Genomic DNA, 18,496 nt, shown 5'->3' with positions numbered 1-18,496 from the left:
CCAAAAAGGCCCCAGGGTTCTAAATTCTAACCGGTAATAAAACCAGGGGGCTTCCCTCATAGCTCAGTTGGTAAAGAATCCACCTGTGATGCAGGAGACCCCGGTTCCATTCCTGGGTCAGGAAGATAACCTAGAGAAGGGATAGGCTACCCACTCCAGTATTCTTGAGCTACACTGGTAGCTCAGCTCTTAAAGAATCCACTTGCAATGCAGGAGACCTGGGTTCGATCCCTGGGTTGGGAAGATCCCCTGGAGAAGGGAAAGGCTACCCACTCCAGTGTTCTGGCCTGGAGAACTCCATGGAATATATAGTCCATGGGGTCCCAAAGAGTTGGATGCCACTGAGTGACCTGCACTTTCACTTTCTTTTCTTTCAATAAAAACAGAGAAGGATAAAGAAGTGAAAAAGAGAAGAGGCAGAGGTGGCTCCGGATCACACAGCCTCTTCTGCATGCAAATGACTTTGCAGGCAAATGACTTGACAATGAGAAAGCCAGAGTTGCCAAGTTCATCATCTCCATTTCCCCACCACCCATGTCCAGAAAACAAGGACAGACCATCAGGCACAGAAAATGCATTTTCACCTACAGCTGTCTTCAAAGACAGTTTTCTAACAGAGAAAGATTATTTGAATGAGAAAATGATTTTTACTGCAAATAAAGCGAAAAATACAGGTTAGTTCCTTTTATCCTTTTCCCAGAAATGGAAAAAAAATTGGGGGTGGGGGAGAGGAGCAGGAGGAGGAGAGTGGGCAGCCTGGGCTGCCCTTTTCTCTAAATGATAACAGAGACAGAAATCCTGTTGGGCGGCCAGAGGGTGAGGCGGTCTATTATTATACAATTTCTCATTAACAGCAGTGAGATCGCACTTCTCGTGTTAAACAGAACAGGCATTTAACCCCCTGAGCTCCTCTTGGGAAATAAGGCAGAAACTGCTTATTCACTTAGTCATAATTACCGTTTTGTCAGGTCCCAGAGGAATAGCTGTTCTCTATCAGTCTCTGAGGATGGTCCTGACTTTCCAATGCTGTCCTGGCAGCTGGCTGAATCCACACCCAGAAGTGTGAGATGGCAGAGCATGATGGAAGGCACCCGGGCTCTGGGAAACCTGGGCCTGAATCCGGCTCTTGCCTCAGCCACGGTGAGCGGTCACGTGGGCTGGGTTCCTCAACCTCCCCGGGCACCTGCTTCTTCGGAAAATGGGGCTGATGCTAATCACCTGACAGGACTCTTGGTGGGAACACATGCCCTCAAGGTGCAAACTGCCAGGCAGAGGCAGTGCTCTCAGTGAATGGTGGCACATCACTGCCTTGGGGAATTTAAGCTACCCTCTTGCTTGATGGGGCTGCAGGGATCCGGGGTATCCTCTCTGCTCTGGGCCTTCTCTTCCTCTGCTTGCCATCCACCTGCTGAAGACTGAAGCATCCCTTCTTTGAGCCTTGAAGACACTGGATCCAAACAGATGTTTGCCGCAGCCCAATTCAGGGTACCAAGGAGGTTCCTTTAAGAGGCCGGCTCAAAACACATTGCTTCTAAGAGCCGGGACTGTCTGAACTCGAAGACATCAACTGGGCTCTCGACACAAGCCTTTTACAAAGCTTGACTTGGGCAACTTCTGGGTCCCAGACTGAATGCAAGCGAACATCTATTTCAAAGAACTTCCGACTGCATGCAGCCCTTACCTCTTCAAGTCGCTGGTGCAAATTAACTTTGACCAAGAATGAAGTAATAGCTGAAAGGTCAGAATAAATTACATTTGGAAAGTGTAGTTTAGAGAAGAAGAAGCACACACTGTTTCATACATAGAAATGTTCCTATCGACAATAAAGAGTGCTTTTTTCCTGAAGGCTGTTCGTTCGTTCAACCCTGACTCTGTAGTTCAGAGTTGGCCGTGCAGGCATAGAATACCCTCCAACTCAAATGGAGAGGAATCTTTCAAATCATCCTCCAGTCACTCGCTGATTGGAGTTGGGAAATTACAGAATAAATCCCATTTCCACATCAGAAGAAAATGAAGCTATTTTTCAAGACCAATCACCTATGATAGCTTTAAAAGCAGATGGGTGCACAGTACCATATTACTATGTATATTATGGCTAGGCAGCTTTTTAAGGGGGATAATTAAAAAATTGCTGTAAAACACTGAGCAGGCATAATGTATTCCGTGAAAACAGAACAGTAAAGGCCACTCTGTGCTACCTGTCCACAGTTAAAGAGAACCTTCTGGCAACTGCACATGAAAGTCAACATCTTTCTCAACTCCCTGTGTATTTCCTACTAGACTGTGTTGTTGTTTTATTGTTCAGTGGCTAAGTCATGTCTGACTCTTTGCAACCCCATGAAGTGCAGCACGCCAGGCTTCCCTGTCCTTCACTATCTCCCAGAGTTTGCTCAAACTCATGTCCATTGAGTAGGTGATGTCATCCAACCAAATCATCCTCTGTCACTCCCTTCTCCTCTTGCTCTCAATCTTTCCCAGCATCAGGGTCTTTTCCTAGTCAGTTGGCTCTTGTAAGCCCCTTGAAGGAAGAGGTGTCAGGCCAGGCCTTGCTTGGCTCAGGAAAACAGCTCTACAACCATGCACTGAATTCATGGAATAAACAGTACCACAAACCTTCTTCAGGACAGTTGAAAATGTTTCCAGAAAATTATAAAGGCTCTTTAAAATGCTTTCAGGCTTTCCCATGACTTGGAAAGGACAAGTTTTGTGATGGATGAGCCTGAATTTTCAATGTCCACTGAACAGAAATGAAACTCTGGAGGAGAGATCGATTTTGTGACAGAACCTCTTGCAAAAATGTGTCAACTCAAGTCAACTGAATCCCGCTGTTCAAAAAAGATTATGAGAGTAATGAGACCAGAGGAAATGCTGCCGCGACTCTACAGGGCTTAAGGTGCTGACACTTTGCAGGCCTTGGTTTCTGAATTAGTCCCTGTTAAATGTTCCTTCCCTAACATGGCATAAAACGACTGGCACACACATCTGAAGGTGCGTGTTTTCAACTGGGCACGCGCAGAGGGTCCATAGGTCACAGCTGCCTGTCACCAACAGACCCCGTTATCACCTACGTTAGTGCAACAAATGTTTCAGTAAACTAAAGCAGTTGTATAATTTGAACAAATAGGCAGCTTTTACAGGATTTGCACTCATTGGTTCATTAACTGAATAATGTGTCAGCCTAACAAAATGGTTGCCTCTTTGCCATCTCTGAGAAGCAAAATCTCCCCTGGGCGGAATGTTCCATTTTCTGAGACTCTCCCGTAATAGGCAGGGGACTGCATACCCCTCATTTCATTGAAATTAGCTGGATATTGCTTTGTTCTGTTGTCTCTCTGTGCAAAACTGGAGGAAAAGGTGAAGTAAGTGAAATGAGGAAGCACACAAAATGCTACAGTGGCTTCAAATAGTTGGTTAGCTGGAAAGACGAGTCACCAGGCATAAACCAATGGCAAGTTCTATGCTTCCCATTTAGAAACTGAGCATATAATGCTAAAGCTCTTGCTCAGGAATGCCAGAGGCTGGTGACCACGCAGCTTTCCTCAAAATGAAGCTGAAACAGAAACTTGCATCAGAGAACATCTGACCTGTATCCTTCACCAAAGACTGAAATCACACTAGTCTTTTGAGTCATGATGCGGAGGCATTTTCATGTGAAATTTACTTTTTTACCAGATCTAGAAATCCCCCAACCTCCCACCCCATCCCCAGATCAGGCAGGTAAGCCACCAACTGCCATCCAGTTGGAGAAAGGTGTGAAGATATTCTACCTGATGATCTCAACGTACAGAACCCTAGCTCAGCACAAGGAGTGGCAGTGACTATAAGAATGGTCACAGGAGAAAAGTAAAGCCAGCTGAGATAAATTCAAAACAAGTTAGAATCTCTGGAGAATGTTCCAATGGCCTAATTCAAGTCTATTTGGGAAAAAAGAGAGAGAGAGAGAGAAACAGCAACAGAATAACAATTACTAAAGAGCTTCTTCCTAAAATTACTCTCCTGTTTCTATGTCTCAATTCTAAAATGTCATGAGAAATCTGCTGGCCAGTCACTAATTCTGCCTTAAAGAGAGCATTACCAAAGAATGTCACTGAAAACAAAGCCCTTCACACAAGGAAGTGAATACCCTAAGCACTAAGGATGTTCTTAGGAGGGACATTAAAAAAGCAGAAGTCACATTAAGTTCAAAACACCAAGAAAAACAAAATGAACAGAAGTTCCTAATTTTAATAATAGTATATATCACCCCTCCCCCCCCACAAAAAAACTGTCCACGAGTTAAGATTTGCTGATTTTACATACAGATACTTTATATATGTAGAATTCCCTGTCCTTAAGGAAGAAAAAGAGGAAAAGAAACTAAGCCTTATATATGACATTTATAGAAATGCAGGGGGTTTTGGGGTTTTTTAAAATAAAACCCGGGTTTCATTCAGGGTTCCTGTTTTACTTAGTTTTCCATTTGCCAAAAATTTTAAACAGCACTGCTTGTCAGTGAGCTCCGGACACATTAAAGTCTGGAACAGGAATGCTATATTCACGATGCTCCAAAGGGTTTCCACTCTTCCCGACATTTCCTGCCTGTTCCTGCTCATCAAAGTAGGTTTTCCCCTGAAACACCAAGATGCAGGGGCTAAGAAGGACAAACGAGCCAAAAACATTCAGGAAGCGTACCTTCATGTACACAATTTGACTTTTCACAACAAACAGCACAAAGGGACTGATATTTTCTATATCGTGGGGCTCAGGCTCCTGGAATTGTAAAAAAACAATCTGATGATCACTCAGCATCACAAGAAAGATTTGTTTTCCCTTATGCCAAGGTAATATTTAAGCAATCTTAGAATGCATGAAGGGCTGATGCTTTCAAATGGAGAATGGCTTTTAGTTTTAGTTTTCAGAAATATACAAAAATACATAGTTTTAAATTCACCATTAAGAAGATGCCTCATTGTACCATCAATTCCACCAAGAGCTATAAGCGTCAAGGAGCCACGTTTGCTGTACCACTCTGATGGTGTTATTTAGGAAGGAAGCTGGGGGGTGGGGGGGGGAGAAACCAACTCCAATCCTCTGATACACTATCTGAAACTCACTATTAATCTGATAAATGACCTTTTCTGGGGTAATGCCAATGATAGGTAGTGCCAATGATATGAACTAATCAAGTATTTTATTACTTCACCAATAATAAATCATTTCTGAGGCAAAAAAAAAAAAAACACAGCTTGGTATGGACCTCACCAAGACCCTTGCCAATTCAATCGGGTCCTTGGCTGGTAATTTAAACAAAATTTCTGCCTGAAATCACCCATTCAACATGCATTTTGAAGTGATTCCCATTTCAACCTTTTAATAAAGTGCCGCCAATGGGACCTGTCACCACGTACCAAACAGAAAATCAAGTGGGTCAGAATTCACTACTTGCTGCCTGATGGACCTTAAAAGAGGGAGCGAGCATGGAAAACGGTCATTTAAGTGGCCGGGTCAAAAAAAAAAAAAGAAAGGCAACTCGCCTGCACTCCCCAACTGAGGCGCCCAGAGGGAGCTGAGGAGAGGACGGAGTTGGAAAGGGGCAGAGCCGCAGGAACTATGTAGGGAACGGCCGGGATGGAGCGCAGGGGAAGGGAGGCAGCACCGGGCAGAAGGTCGGACGGGGCAGGCGGGCGACGGTGTGGGGGCTGGAGTGGGGGACGGGGATGACACAGATGCGGCCGGGAGGCCAGCGGTGGGGCAGGAGGGAGGCACAGCAATTAGAGCAGGGAGGACCACAGCGGCGGGGCTGGCCCGGGAGAAAGGGACCGGGCTTGGTGCAGCGAAGTCACGCCGCAGCCGAGCCACCCCTCCCAGCGGCGCTCGCTGCTCGCCGGCCGCCGCGCCGGGCACTTCGGGGCGCTCTCCCCCGGAGTCCCCCGCCAGCAGCCCTCCGAAGCCCCGCTTCAGAGACGGGCACGGCGAGGCCGGCCGCTCGGCGCCCGCTCCCCCCAGCGCCGGCCCGGGGCTCACAGGCGGGCTGAGCGCCCGACCCTCCCGGACGCAGGGGGTCGCTGGCGGCCGCGCGGGGGGCGGCGGCGGCGCCGGGGCGCGGGGAGCCGGTACCTGGGCTCGGGCAGGACGATCTTCTTGCTGGCGCGGGCGGCCGGGGTCGCCTTGCTCTTCTCCATCGCCATCAGGTAGCTGACATCGGCCAGCACGGCCTCCAGGTCCGCCATGTTGGCGAGCGGCGGCCGCGGCGGCGGCGGCGGCGGCTCCTCGGGACCCGGACGGGACGCGCTCCCGCCGCCGCCGCCGCCGCCGCGCCCCGACGTTGCGGGGCCGCCCCGGGGCAGCGCCCCCGCCCGCCCCGCGCGCGCGCCCGCTCAGCGCCCCGCGCGCGCCCCCGCTCAGCGCCCCGCGCGCGCCCGCCCCGCCCCTTCCGCGGGGGTCGGCGGGGAGCGCGCGCGCCCGGCGGCCAGTTCCCCTCGGCGCCCGAGCCCAGCGGCGCCGCTTCTCGCCCGCCGACCCGCTCCCTGTGGGCACCGTCCCGCCCTCCCCTCGGGGTGGCCACGGGGGACTTCCTCTACTCCTCCTCCTGCTCCTCCTCCTGCTCCCGACTTCCCGCCCGCAGCTCCAGGCGCTCTCACGCCGCCCTCTCTGCCCCCCTGGGGACCCCTGCGAACTGAGGGCGCCCAGGACCCGATGCCCAGCACCCAGTGGACAACGAGGAGGTCCCTGTTCCCCGGACACGGCAGTTCTCAAACTGGACAGAACCCATCAGCATCCTCTAGACCGTCTGGGGTGGCTCCAGAGATGCGCGAGCCCCACCTGTCCACGCACGTGATGCTGAAGCCTCGGTCCAGGTCGGCTTTGAACAGCCCCCGGCGGGGCAGCCCCTAAAGCCTCAGTCCTGACCCTGAACACCCCTCTCCCCCGCCCCCCACAGTTCAGTTCTGTCGCGTCTCTTTGTGACCCCATGGACTGCAGCACGCCAGGCCCCCTGTCCATCGCCAACTCCCGGGGTCCACTCAAACTCATGTCCGTTGAGTCGGTGATGCCATCCAACCATCTCATCTTCTGTCGTCCCCTTCTCCTTCCAGAAATGCGCGAGCGCCACCTGTCCAGCCAGGTGATGCTGAAGCCTCAGTCCAGGTCGGCTTTGAACAGTCCCGGGCTGGCCGGCCCCTAAAGCCTCAGTCCTGACCCTGAACACGCCAATCCCCCACCCCCCACCCCCCACCCTATAAACTCTGCAAAGAGAAACTGAACAGCTGGAAGGTTACTTGTCTCAAGCTAAGGAAGCAGGGCAAATTGGACTGAGAGCTCCCTAGTGGGAGCAGAGCTGGCCTTAGGAGCCCACTGGTACAGGAGCTGTCTGTCCAAGGTGGACACCACGCCCCTGCATGCAGAGGTTTGCCTTTAGATGTTAATAATGGTCGCTGAGAACTAGAACTGGCGTTCAGGCTCTTGTGGTTTTACCATCAAATTAGGGGAGCCCTACTTCCCCTGGTGGTTCAGTGGTAAAGAATCCTCCTGCCAATGCAGGAATTGTGGGTTTGATCCCTGGGTTGGGAAGATCCCCTGGAGACTGAAATCACAACCCACTCCAGTATTCTTGCCTGGGAAATCCCATGGACAGAGGAGACTGGTGGGCTACATTCCATGGGGTCCCAACAAGTCGGACACGTTTTACCAACTAAACAACACTGTGCACACAGACCCAACAGAAGGATGATATAGGGAAGTGGAAAAGCTGGAGGCCAAATACCCAGGCAGGAGGGAATTTCCAGCTTCTCTGATCCTCAGTCTTGGCGTCTGGTGGCAACACTCCCTACGTGGGCCTGGGGTTTTCATTTACTTCTTAATTTTTCACAGCAGCGCACACAAGTCCATGTTCGGAACCCATCACTCCAGCCAGAGTGAAGTTAAGGGACACTCAGGACATCGTAGGAAAACCTTAACTGAGAATCCATTAAAAAAAAAAAAATCCTTTAAATGCATTCACTTCGGTCACATTGTACCAGGAGTCTTGACTTTAACTAGGATTTGAGTAAACGTTCTGTCAATAGCTTACATGGTCCACAGAGTGCCCCAGATATGGTTAAGGTCAAATTCTGGACGTTAAATGCAATGTCACAGCAGAAACAGCCTCATTTGGGCATCCCAAGGGCCCTGCCCTCTTTTTTTTCTCTCTCCTACCAAGTCACACCTCCCCGCTGTCTTTTTCCCTGTATGCCTGTCATCACAACTGGCTGGTTTTCTCAAGACCGAAGGCACGGCATTCAGTGAACTTGTCCAGAATAGGATAAGAGGTGTGTGAGAAGCAGGCACTCAGCTCAAAGGAGCTCGGTCAGGCATCAGAAAGCCAAAATGGCAAGGGGGCACAAAATTCACCGGTGATTTGCATAAGCCAAATATCGAACTTTCATCTGCCACCCACTTTCTTTTTGGGGGGGGGGAAGGAACACAGAAGGCCTTGTCAAGAATCACCCCAGGAGGAAGGGTAAGTTTCCCCCCTCAAAAAAAAAAACACATTTTTATAATTTGTACAATTTCTTTCAATATGTCTTTTTAAAAAAATCATCCTTGCTTTCGCATGATTCAATCATCAAATAAATACATACTCTGCCTACATTTTCACGGTCTTACAAATACTGAGATTTTAAACCTTGCCTCTTGGAATTCAGTTTTTTGTTTGGCAGTGGGTGGTTTCTCTTTCTTTCTTTGGGGAGGAAGTGGGTGGGCTGCAGCGTGGAGCAGTAAATCTGGAACAGGAGACACACCTGAGTTCTAACCCAAGCTCTGCCCTGTCTAGCTGGCGTGATCTTCGAGATAACACTTTTATATTTTATTGTTCTCATCAGTACGGGAACAAAACCACCAAACGGACCCCAGGATTGTTAGAAAAGGAGGAGATAATCCTCATAAAAATGCACTGTGCCTGACACCCAGTAGGTCCCCAACAAAGGTCACTGCATTTCCTCTATTTTGCTTCATTTTACTTTTGCCTGCTGGAGAAGATACTGAAAAGAAAGTCATTCCCAGACACCACCCTTGAAGCAGAAAGGCCCTTTTCGAAAAGGGTATCTCCTCAGTGCATTTCTAGGAAGCCAACTTGGCACCAAAAAATAAAAGATTAGTCTTTACAGACACAACCAATGACTCTTCTAATAAAAAGAAGAGCGAATCAAAATTGAGGCCCCTCCCCCATGAAGTTAGTGGCCGCAGCACCCACTTCTTTTAATGTGAATGCTGGATTCCTGGCTCCCTCCTTCACTGTCCGACTTTCTCCCCGCGTTTCGCCCCTCCCCTTCCTTCTTCCCCTGGACGGTCTCAATACGGAACAGCTGTTCATGTTCACTGCAGACAACAGGCGCTAATGACAGTGATGGAGCTGTCATCACTGACCTGCTGGATCCTGTCGCTAAACACCAAGGCCAGCCTGTAATCATTACGGACGAACAGAGAAAACAAATAAAAAATAGCAACCCATTTGTTCTCAGCCAATAAGGCTCCCTTGCAAATAAGCACACTTCCCGCCCTCCCACTCCCTGAGATGATTTCAATGACTGGGGTTCATGCTGCTTGTGATAATTGATAAAAAACTCCAGAGTTCCTGCAAGGTTCATAATGTTCTCTTTTCCTCTTTTCTATGACTTCCCAAGATCAGGGGAGGTGTTGCTGAGATGAATGCTTTAAATTTATGCTCCCGGGGGTTAATTTTGATAACAGCTTCAAGGGACGAAAGCTTACTAAAGAACTAACTCGTATTTGTTTTAGATTCTATGCTTTACTGGGGCTTCCTACTCACAGTGAGAATTCCCGGATTATAAAAACTGAGAGGGGAGGGTTGTTCTGGAAAACCAATCATGGACACAGGGGAAAAAAAAGTCAACTTTAAGATTCCAATTAGAAGATTTTTGAGGGGGAAGGGATAAATTAGGAGTTTGGGCTTAACATAGACACAGTACTATATATGAAACAGATAATCTTACAAGGACCTACTGAATAGCACAGGGGACTCTACTCAATAACCTGTAAAAACTTGTATGGGAAAAGAATCTGAGAAAGAATGTATCCATGTATAAGCATAACTGAATCACTTTCCTGTACACCTGAAACTGACACAGCATTGTAAATCAACTGCAATGTAACCTAAAAATTAAATTTTAAAAAAAGGTGTTGGGGACCGGCAGAATGTGCCTGTGCTTAATTCATTAATATCACAGTGTTTCATCCAATCCCTGCTAAGAGAAAGGGATTTTTTTGGTAAGTGATCCCTTATATATGAGCTTCCCCAGTGGTTCAGCAGGAAAGAATCCGCCTGCAATGCAGGAGATGTAGGTTCAATCCCTGGGTCAGGAAGATCCTCTGCAAAAGGAAATGGAGACCCACTCCAGAATTCTTGCCTGGGAAATTCCATGGACGGAGGAGCCTGGCGGGCTACAATCCATGGAGTCACAAGAGTCAAACACAATTTAGCAACTAAACAACAACAGTCCCCAAATATAGTTGCTTCTTAAAAACAGTGCACGCCACTGGGGTTCGGGTGGGTTTATTTCCGAACATCTCATTCTGTAAAGTGTGCAGGTGTTTGCAGCCATGCCAGGGCCACTATCCCAACTCACCTGTTACTTAGATCACGGTCCTGCTCATTGTCACACGCATCACAGCAACTGCTTTTCACGCTGTTTCAACAGCAAAGCTTCACAAACTTTAACAGAGGTTCTACGCCTAGCACTCTATACCTTCAAAGAACTACAGAAAGGTCTAATACCAAACTTCGGTTCACAAACCAAATCACAATTTGGTTCACAAACTGAAATTACATTCAATACAGAAGGACCCTTAAATAAATGGGTGGAAACACACTTCTCTGCAGGGTGGGGCGGAGGGGCGGGGAGGTGGGTCAATCCCTCTCTGTAGAGAAGCTCTGGAGCGATGTGGTTCAGAACCTGGGCTCAGGAGCCAGGTGGCCCGGGTTAGAACTCCCGAGGCTAGTACTTCTGAGCTGTGTGATCTTAGACAAACTGCTTAACCTCTTTGAGCCTCGGCACTCTCAGTGGTATTAATGAGACTGCTGTGAGAACCATGTTGTAACATGAAAAACACAACAGTGTCTGGTGCTCAAAAAAAAGTTATCATCCTTATTATCCCCATCATCAGCAGAGTATCTCTACAACGGCACAGCATGGTGGAAAGTGACCAGTCCCAGGAATGGAAAAGCAGTGTTGGACATGACCCTCTGACTTTAGCATTGCTGATTTACTGTAAGCGAGTTCTTCAGTTTTTTAACTCTCACCGTCCACTGCTGCCTAATGAAGGGACTGAATGAGCTGCTCCCTGAGGCCCCGTCAAATTGTAAAATTCTCTGGCTTTACTTAATCCTACAGTGAAACCCTTTGCATGGTGAAGAATACTTGCACCTCTCACAAACCATCTTGTGAGCTTCAGTTTTACTGTATCAGGACATACCTAGAGCGTTAGCAATCACCGGTGCCATGATGTACAGGTGAGGTGAGCGATCGATCCATCAGCAGGTTTCCAGAGTAGAAACTTTTCCTCCAGCACATGCAGTCAGCACACTGACCGTGCTCAGTAAACGTGTTGGATGGCTGGCTGGCTAGATGAAAGGATGGATGGATGCATAGATGGATGGATGGATGGAATAAAAGATTACAGTTTCTTTGCCTCAAGAACTTTCTATCATAGATAATCTAAAGGTGGGGGAGTAGGAAACCATAACTGCCTACTAAAAAGGGAGCTCCCTGACAGAGGACAAGCCCTGCCCAAGCAATTCCAGGGCACCTTGAAGGATAAAAAGCCCCGCTCCCAGTCACCCTGGAACCTTCAGTTCAGGGTCTGAAGTTGTTCAAGCAGGTGTCACCCAGGAAGACTCGAGACGGAGAAGGGTCAGATCACCTGAGCCTCAGTGGGAAATCCTGAGAGAAAGGAGAAGCAGGAGAAACAGGCTAGAGGGGTCAGCAGGACAAGATTAGACATGGCCTGGGAGCCACAGAGGGGAGCTGAAGCTATCTAAGGGGCAGTGGGAAGTCAGCAGAAGTTTTCAAAGAGAAGAGTGACAACATCAGAGGCACCTTTGTAATAAGAGTCTGCTGGCTGGATATACAGGACAGGTGAGCAAGAGGGGACCCTGGAGCCATCTAGGGTAGCAATCCAGGAGGTCTGGATGCCAGTGGCTGCAGTTGGCAGACCAGCACATCACACGCAGAGGTGCACAGGTGTGTTACAACACGGAAGGGAGCCACCCACGGTGATCTGCAGCAGTAAGAGTGAAAGGAAAGGCCTCCTTCCATTCCTCCTGGAACCTGCAGAACAAGTCTTTTATTCCTCATCCAGAAGATGCCCACAGCCTGCCAACTACTCATCCTGCTTCCAACCCTCCCTCCTTCAATCCATCCGACGCCTCCCTGCTCCTGCTCAAGAACCTTCAGTAGCTCCCCACTGTCCACCGAATCATCTTCAGAGTCCTCCATCGACACTTCCACGCTCTCCTTTCTATTTCTGCCTGATTCATGCCACGTTAGTTCATGCTTTCACTCATTCAACAAATGTTTACTGAGTACCTTCAGTGTGGTAGGCTGAGACACAGAATCACTCCCAGGAAATTTCTAGGCACACTGAAGCACTCTTCCAAATAAGCCACTTTGACTATATAAAATAGGAATTATAATAGGTAACAATCATTAAGCACTTATGTGTGCCAATTATCACACTGAACACATTGTGTAACTATCTCATGAAATCTTCCCCAAATGCTCAAGATAGAGATAGTTGGTCTCCATCAAGTCACCTGCAAAACAAGTATCGATACAATAACTAAATCAATAGGATCTGAACCCAGGCAGTCTGAGTCCGGAGTTTGGCCCCCGATTCCTGTCTTCTAAATGTCCCAATACTCTAAGTCATGAGGCTGCTGGGTCAAACAAGATAACATAACACACGACTTTCCTGTTGGTCCAGTGGTTAAGGATCCGTCTGCCAATGCAAAGGACATGGGTTCGATCCCTGGTCCAGGAAGATTCTACATGCTACAGGGCACTAAGCCCATGCATCACAGCTACTGAAGCCTGCCTCCTACAGCCTGTGCTCTGAAATAAGAGAAGCTATCGCAGTAAACGCTGGTAAAGAATCTGTCTGCAATGCAGGAGACCTGGGTTCGATCCCTGGTTGGGAAGATCCCCTGGAGAAGGGAAAGGCTACCTACTCCAGTATTCTGGCCTAGAGAATTCCATGGACAGTCCATGGGGTCACAAAGAGTCAGACACGACTGTGTGACTTTCCCTTTCACCGCAGCAGTAGAAGCCCCTGCATTGCAACGAAGAGTGGCCCCTGCTGGCTGCAGCAAGAGAAAGCCTGCATGCAGCAATGAAGACCCAGCACAGCTAAAAAAAAATATTTTTTAAGAAGACAGCATAGCACTTGTTCCAGTGTGTAGCAAGCTATAAAAATCCCATTAAAATGCTCTTTCCAAATCACTTCCTGTTACTCACTGAGCCCAGATCACTCTGGCCAAACTAAGTCTAGCTTCAGATGTTTTTCCTCCTGGTCCCTTTGCCTGGAACACTCTCCTTCAAGGTCTTCTCTTGGTCTCCCACCACTCAGTTCTATGCTCAAACGTCACCCCTGGCATCTCTTTGAGAGAGACTCCACTTAGTCACCTCGGAGCAGTGAGCAAAGCTGTCAGGAAGTCTTTCCTGGATCTCCTTTCATTTCCCAAGCCCTTTTCTCTTTTCGCTCTTCCTCTCCCCTTCCTCCCGTCTCCCCCTGCCCCTTGAGCCCTTCAGGCACACATGTCCCCTTTCCACTTCTCCATGCTCTCCTCCCTTACCAAAAGGGGCTCTCAGGGAAAGATTTCCTATCAATCATTTACACGCTAGGATGAATTTGTCAGGAAGTCAGTTCAGTTTAGTTCAGCTCAGTCGTGTCCGACTCTCCGCAACCCCATGAATCACAGCACGCCAGGCCTCCCTATCCATCACCAACTCCCGGAGTTCACTCAAACTCATGTCCATTGAGTCGGTGATGCCATCCAGCCATCTCATTCTCTGTTGTCCCCTTCTCCTCCCGCCCTCAACCTTTCCCAGCATCAGAGTCTTTTCCAGTGAGTCAACTCGTCGCGTGAGGTGGCCAAAGTATTGTAGTTTCAGCTTTAGCATCAGTCCTTCCAATGAACACCCAGGATTGATCTCCTGTAGAATGGACTGGTTGGATCTCCTTGCAGTCCAAGGGACTCTCAAGAGTCTTCTCCAACACCACAGTTCAAAAGCATCAATTCTTCGGCGATCAGCTTTCTTCACAGTCCAACTCTCACATCCATACATGACCACGGGAAAAACCATAGCCTTGACTAGACGGACCTTGGTTGGCAAAGTAATGTCTCTGCTTTTTAATATACTATCCAGGTTGGTCATAACTTTCCTTCCAAGGAGTAAGCGTCTTTTAATTTCATGGCTGCAATCAGCATCCGCAGTGATTTTGGAGCCCAAAAATATAAAGTCTGACACTGTTTCCACTGTTTTTCCATCTGTTTCCCATGAAGTGATGGGACCAGATGCCATGATCTTTGTTTTCTGAATGTTGAGCTTCAAGCCAATCTTTTCACTCTCCTCTTTCACTTTCATCAAGAGGCTTTTGAGTTCCTCTTCACTTTCTGCCATAAGGGTACTGTCATCTGCATATCTGAGGCTATTGACATTTCTCCCAGCAATCTTGATTCCAGCTTGTGCTTCTTCCTGCCCAGTGTTCCTCATGATGTACTCTGCATATAAGTTAAATAAGCAAGGTGACAATATACAGCCTTGACGTGCTCCTTTTCCTATTTGGAACCAGTCAGGAAGTCAACTGTCCCCCAAATGTCTGCATTTCTAAGCCACCTGATTATAAAATAACAGGCTCTGCTCTTAAAAATTTTTTATCTACCAGGATTGTTTTGTGTGTGTACCTGTGATATATCAAGGGTAGGAGGGTTTTCTACCCCAGGAATCACTCAGCTGACCTCACTGAACTAGAGTGATTTCAGTGTGGTGGTACAGTTGAGAGGAAAGAGGCTGGATACTGACGGAATTCTCCATGTGATCTCACTTCTAACATTACTTGCATGATCTTAGACCAGGGAACTTCCCCTCTCTGAATCTCCATTGTCCCTTCTGGAACTGAGGGTAACTAGGTGGCTCAGTGGGTAAAGAATCCGCCTGCCAATGCAGGAGACACAGATTCAGTCCCTGGGTTGGGACGACACCCTGGAGGAGGGGATCGCAACCCACTCAGAATTCTTACCTGGAGAATCCCATGGACAGAGGACCCTGGCGGGCTACAGTCCATAGGGTCGCAAAGAGCTGGACACGACTGAAGCGACTGAGCATGCGAGACTGACGATGGCGAGGACTAAACAAGATAAGGAGACACGCAGAAAGGACCCCACGGACTGAATGAGCAACGTCCCCTCCCCTGCAGTCACGTCTGATGGACCCTGTGCCTAGAGGCGCCAACACTTACGCGCCCGCCCGGGGCCCCCACCACACAACACTGTTTCCGGAGAGAATGGAGCATGGAATTTGACAGGAGACCACAAAAAGTCCTGGACTCCTGATCACTCTCGGGTCTAGAATACTCTCCTTCAGAGAATCACATTCTCAGGGCCAGTTTTAAGCATCTAAGACTTAACTGAGGATTGGAACCACTCCAGCCCCAAAGCTCTCCTTCCAGTGACGGTGACCAGCCACCCTCACCCCCACCATGACAGTCTTATAACCCTCGTTGTCAGCATCACCAAAGCTGACCCCTCTGAGTGAAGACACAGTCCCCGAGAGCAGCGGTCCCTGACCTTTCTGGCACCAGAGACTGGTTTGGTGGAGGTCAATTTTTCCACGGATGGGGTGGGGAACCTGGTTTCAGGATGATCCAAGGGCATTACATTTACTGTGCACTTTATTTCTATTATTATTACATCAGCTCCACCTCAGACCATCAGGCATTAGATCCCAGAGGCTGGGGACCCCTACCCTAGAGGAAACCATGATCCAGCCACCATAAACCTCAGAGCTAAAGTGGTAATTATCGGAAGATGAGGAAAGCTCTTCTCGTAGTCTCTGGGAAACAAAGTAAAGTCTCAGAATAAAAAAAAAACACACACATTAAAAACATTACATTGATCTACATTTGTTCATCTGTTCATAGATTTCTTTACTCTATCAATCATTTATTTGGCAAATCTTTATTGGGGTCACTGGATGATAGTGGAAGCCAGGTAATACTGTCTACCTTTACAGAGTAACATTGGCACAAGGGGACTCTGTCAGCAGCTCACTGAAATCCTGCTATGTGCCAGAAGTATATAGATATCTGAGAGTGAGACCTCACAGTCAGGTGTGGATCCAGGAGGGCTTCTCTGAGGAGGTGACATTTAAGCTGGGAACTGAAGGATGAGCAAAAAGGGAAAGAGCAATGGCTCTTCCCAGGTGGAGGATGCAGCCTGGAGAGAGGCCCTGAGCAGAAGGGGGCGGTGAAGTGAGGCCTGAGACAGGGCAGAAGTCAGGCCTTCCGGGGCCACGGAGCGCTCACTCTGTCCTGACAGTAATGGGGGGTCGTGCACAGAGTCAGATAGGGATCTGACATCCTAAAGGAGATCAGTCCTGAATATTCATAGGAAGGACTGATGCTGAAGCTGAAACTCCCAATACTTTGGTCACCTGATGCGAAGAACTGATTCATTGGAAAAGACCCTGATGCTGGGAAAGATTGAGGGTAGCAGGAGAAGGGGACAACAGAGGATGAGATGGTTGGATGGCATCACCGACTCCATGGACACGAGTTTGAGTGAACTCCAGGAGTTGGTGATGGACAGGGAGGCCTGGCGTGCTGGAGTCCATGGGGTCACAAAGAGTCGGACATGACTGAGTGACTGAACTGAACTGACATCATCCAGCTGACCATGTGAATGAGAGCTCAGGCAGCTCTCTGGAGAATGACGTTCCCCTTCCTTTAACATGGTCCCCAAAAAAGGCATGTGGGGTGGGGGTGAGGGGAGAGACTGGGTTTTTCTGGAGGACTTTTCTTATAAACCGCTTTAAACAAGAATGGGAAGGAAGCTTCCCTGATGGTCCAGTGGTTAAGACTTTTGCCTTCCAATGCAACGGACTTGGGTTCAATCCCTGGTCAGAGGAGCTGAGATCCTGCATGTCCCTTGGCAAAAAGAACAAAACATAAAACATAAACAATATTATAACAAATTCAATAAAGACTTTTTAAATGGTCCACGTAAAAAAATCTTTTTTTAAAAAATGGGGAATGAATAGCAACCCACTCCAGTATTCTTGCCTGGGAAATCCCATGGACAGAGGAGCCTGGTGGGCTGCAGTCCATGGGATCCCAAAGAGTTCGACAGGACTGAGTGACTAAATGCACAAAATTCAACATTCAGGTTTTCCTCTGTTCTGTTTAATCGATGCAAATCTTACTGATGACTTACTTGGTCAACTAAATGTTGGGCTGCAAGAATCTGACCACTAAGTCAGTGGGCAACTGGATACACTGCTGCTACTTACATAACTGTCAATATTTATGTCATAAGGCAGCATTGTCGATGCAATTCAATTTATCAACATATTTAACAAGTAAATATCACGAGATTATTAAGGAAAATGATCTTATATTGAGCATCTGCGTCATTTCTAAAATGGTCCTTCCTTTGGATGCATATTCATGCTCTTCATTATTGAGTATTTCTTCATCCTCACTATCTGAGATACTGAAATAAAGATACATTTTATGAAAATGAAAAGGGAATGAGAGGGAGCAAACAGATGACAGTTCCATTCATCCAAGCCTTCATGTTTCTAAACAAATAAGAAAGGTGAGCAACATCAGGCCCCAGTGTTTCCATGCTTGGGGACATGAAGAGACACATCTGTTTTGCCTCCTTCTCCAAAGTGCACCAGTGTGTCCTATGCAAATCAATGCCACATGCACGAGGCAACCTGTGGGGCTGAGCAGCTAGAGACAGAGGTTCTGTGGAGTCACGGCCAGATCTGGGTGCTAGGGCTCTACCTGACAGCGTCTGACCTCTCCCTTGGGCTGGCCCACTGCTGTTGCCCCATCAGTTCAGTTGCCATCTTTGTGGACACCCAGCCTGTGATCAAGAAATTTCTCCAGCGGAGGCCTTGCTCAAGAAGTGTTGCCGCAACTAACAGCCCACTTGGGAGTCTTGGTGACTATTCTGATCACAATCAGAACCCAACAAAGGTGTCAGAGAGAAAGTAATTTCCCAGGACTGTGTGGGATCACAGTCTAGACATCATGGGATGTTTGACTCCCAAAGCCTTCACCTGCTGGCCATGAGTTGCAGGACTTCAGCACCTCCACAGGGAGGTTTCTCTCCCATCTGGGGTGTCTATTACCAGCACGTAAACTGTTGGTAGATGAAGTTAGATTTCTGTATCGTCTTCTGTATCTCCATGCAGAGACAAGGCCTTTGTGTCAGTTATTGCTGTGCAGCAACAAT

At 48.2% G+C, this 18,496-nt stretch overlaps 1 protein-coding gene across 5 annotated transcripts in view; it reads right to left on the bottom strand.

Moving 5' to 3' along the window:
- Positions 1–6,337, bottom strand: part of GRK3 (G protein-coupled receptor kinase 3) — a 125,632-nt gene extending 119,295 nt beyond the window's left edge. The window contains exon 1 of one of the 5 annotated variants that reach the window (XR_016035364.1): positions 6,097–6,337. Coding sequence is in view for 2 of the 5 variants with exons in the window: in XM_088828283.1 (XP_088684409.1) it covers positions 6,097–6,209 (113 nt within the window). In the remaining 3 variants the exon portion in view is untranslated. The remainder of the gene's footprint in view (positions 1–6,096) is intronic. The other 4 variants (XR_016035363.1, XM_088828283.1, XM_055404690.2 and 1 more) reach the window with 4 other exon arrangements.
- Positions 6,338–18,496: the final 12,159 nt, after the last annotated feature.

Source organism: Moschus berezovskii, chromosome 19 (genome assembly GCF_049115385.1).
Source record: "Moschus berezovskii isolate FMDL1 chromosome 19, NW_MosBer_1.0, whole genome shotgun sequence".
Lineage (NCBI taxonomy): Eukaryota > Metazoa > Chordata > Mammalia > Artiodactyla > Moschidae > Moschus > Moschus berezovskii.
This window is presented reverse-complemented; position numbering and strand designations above follow the sequence as displayed.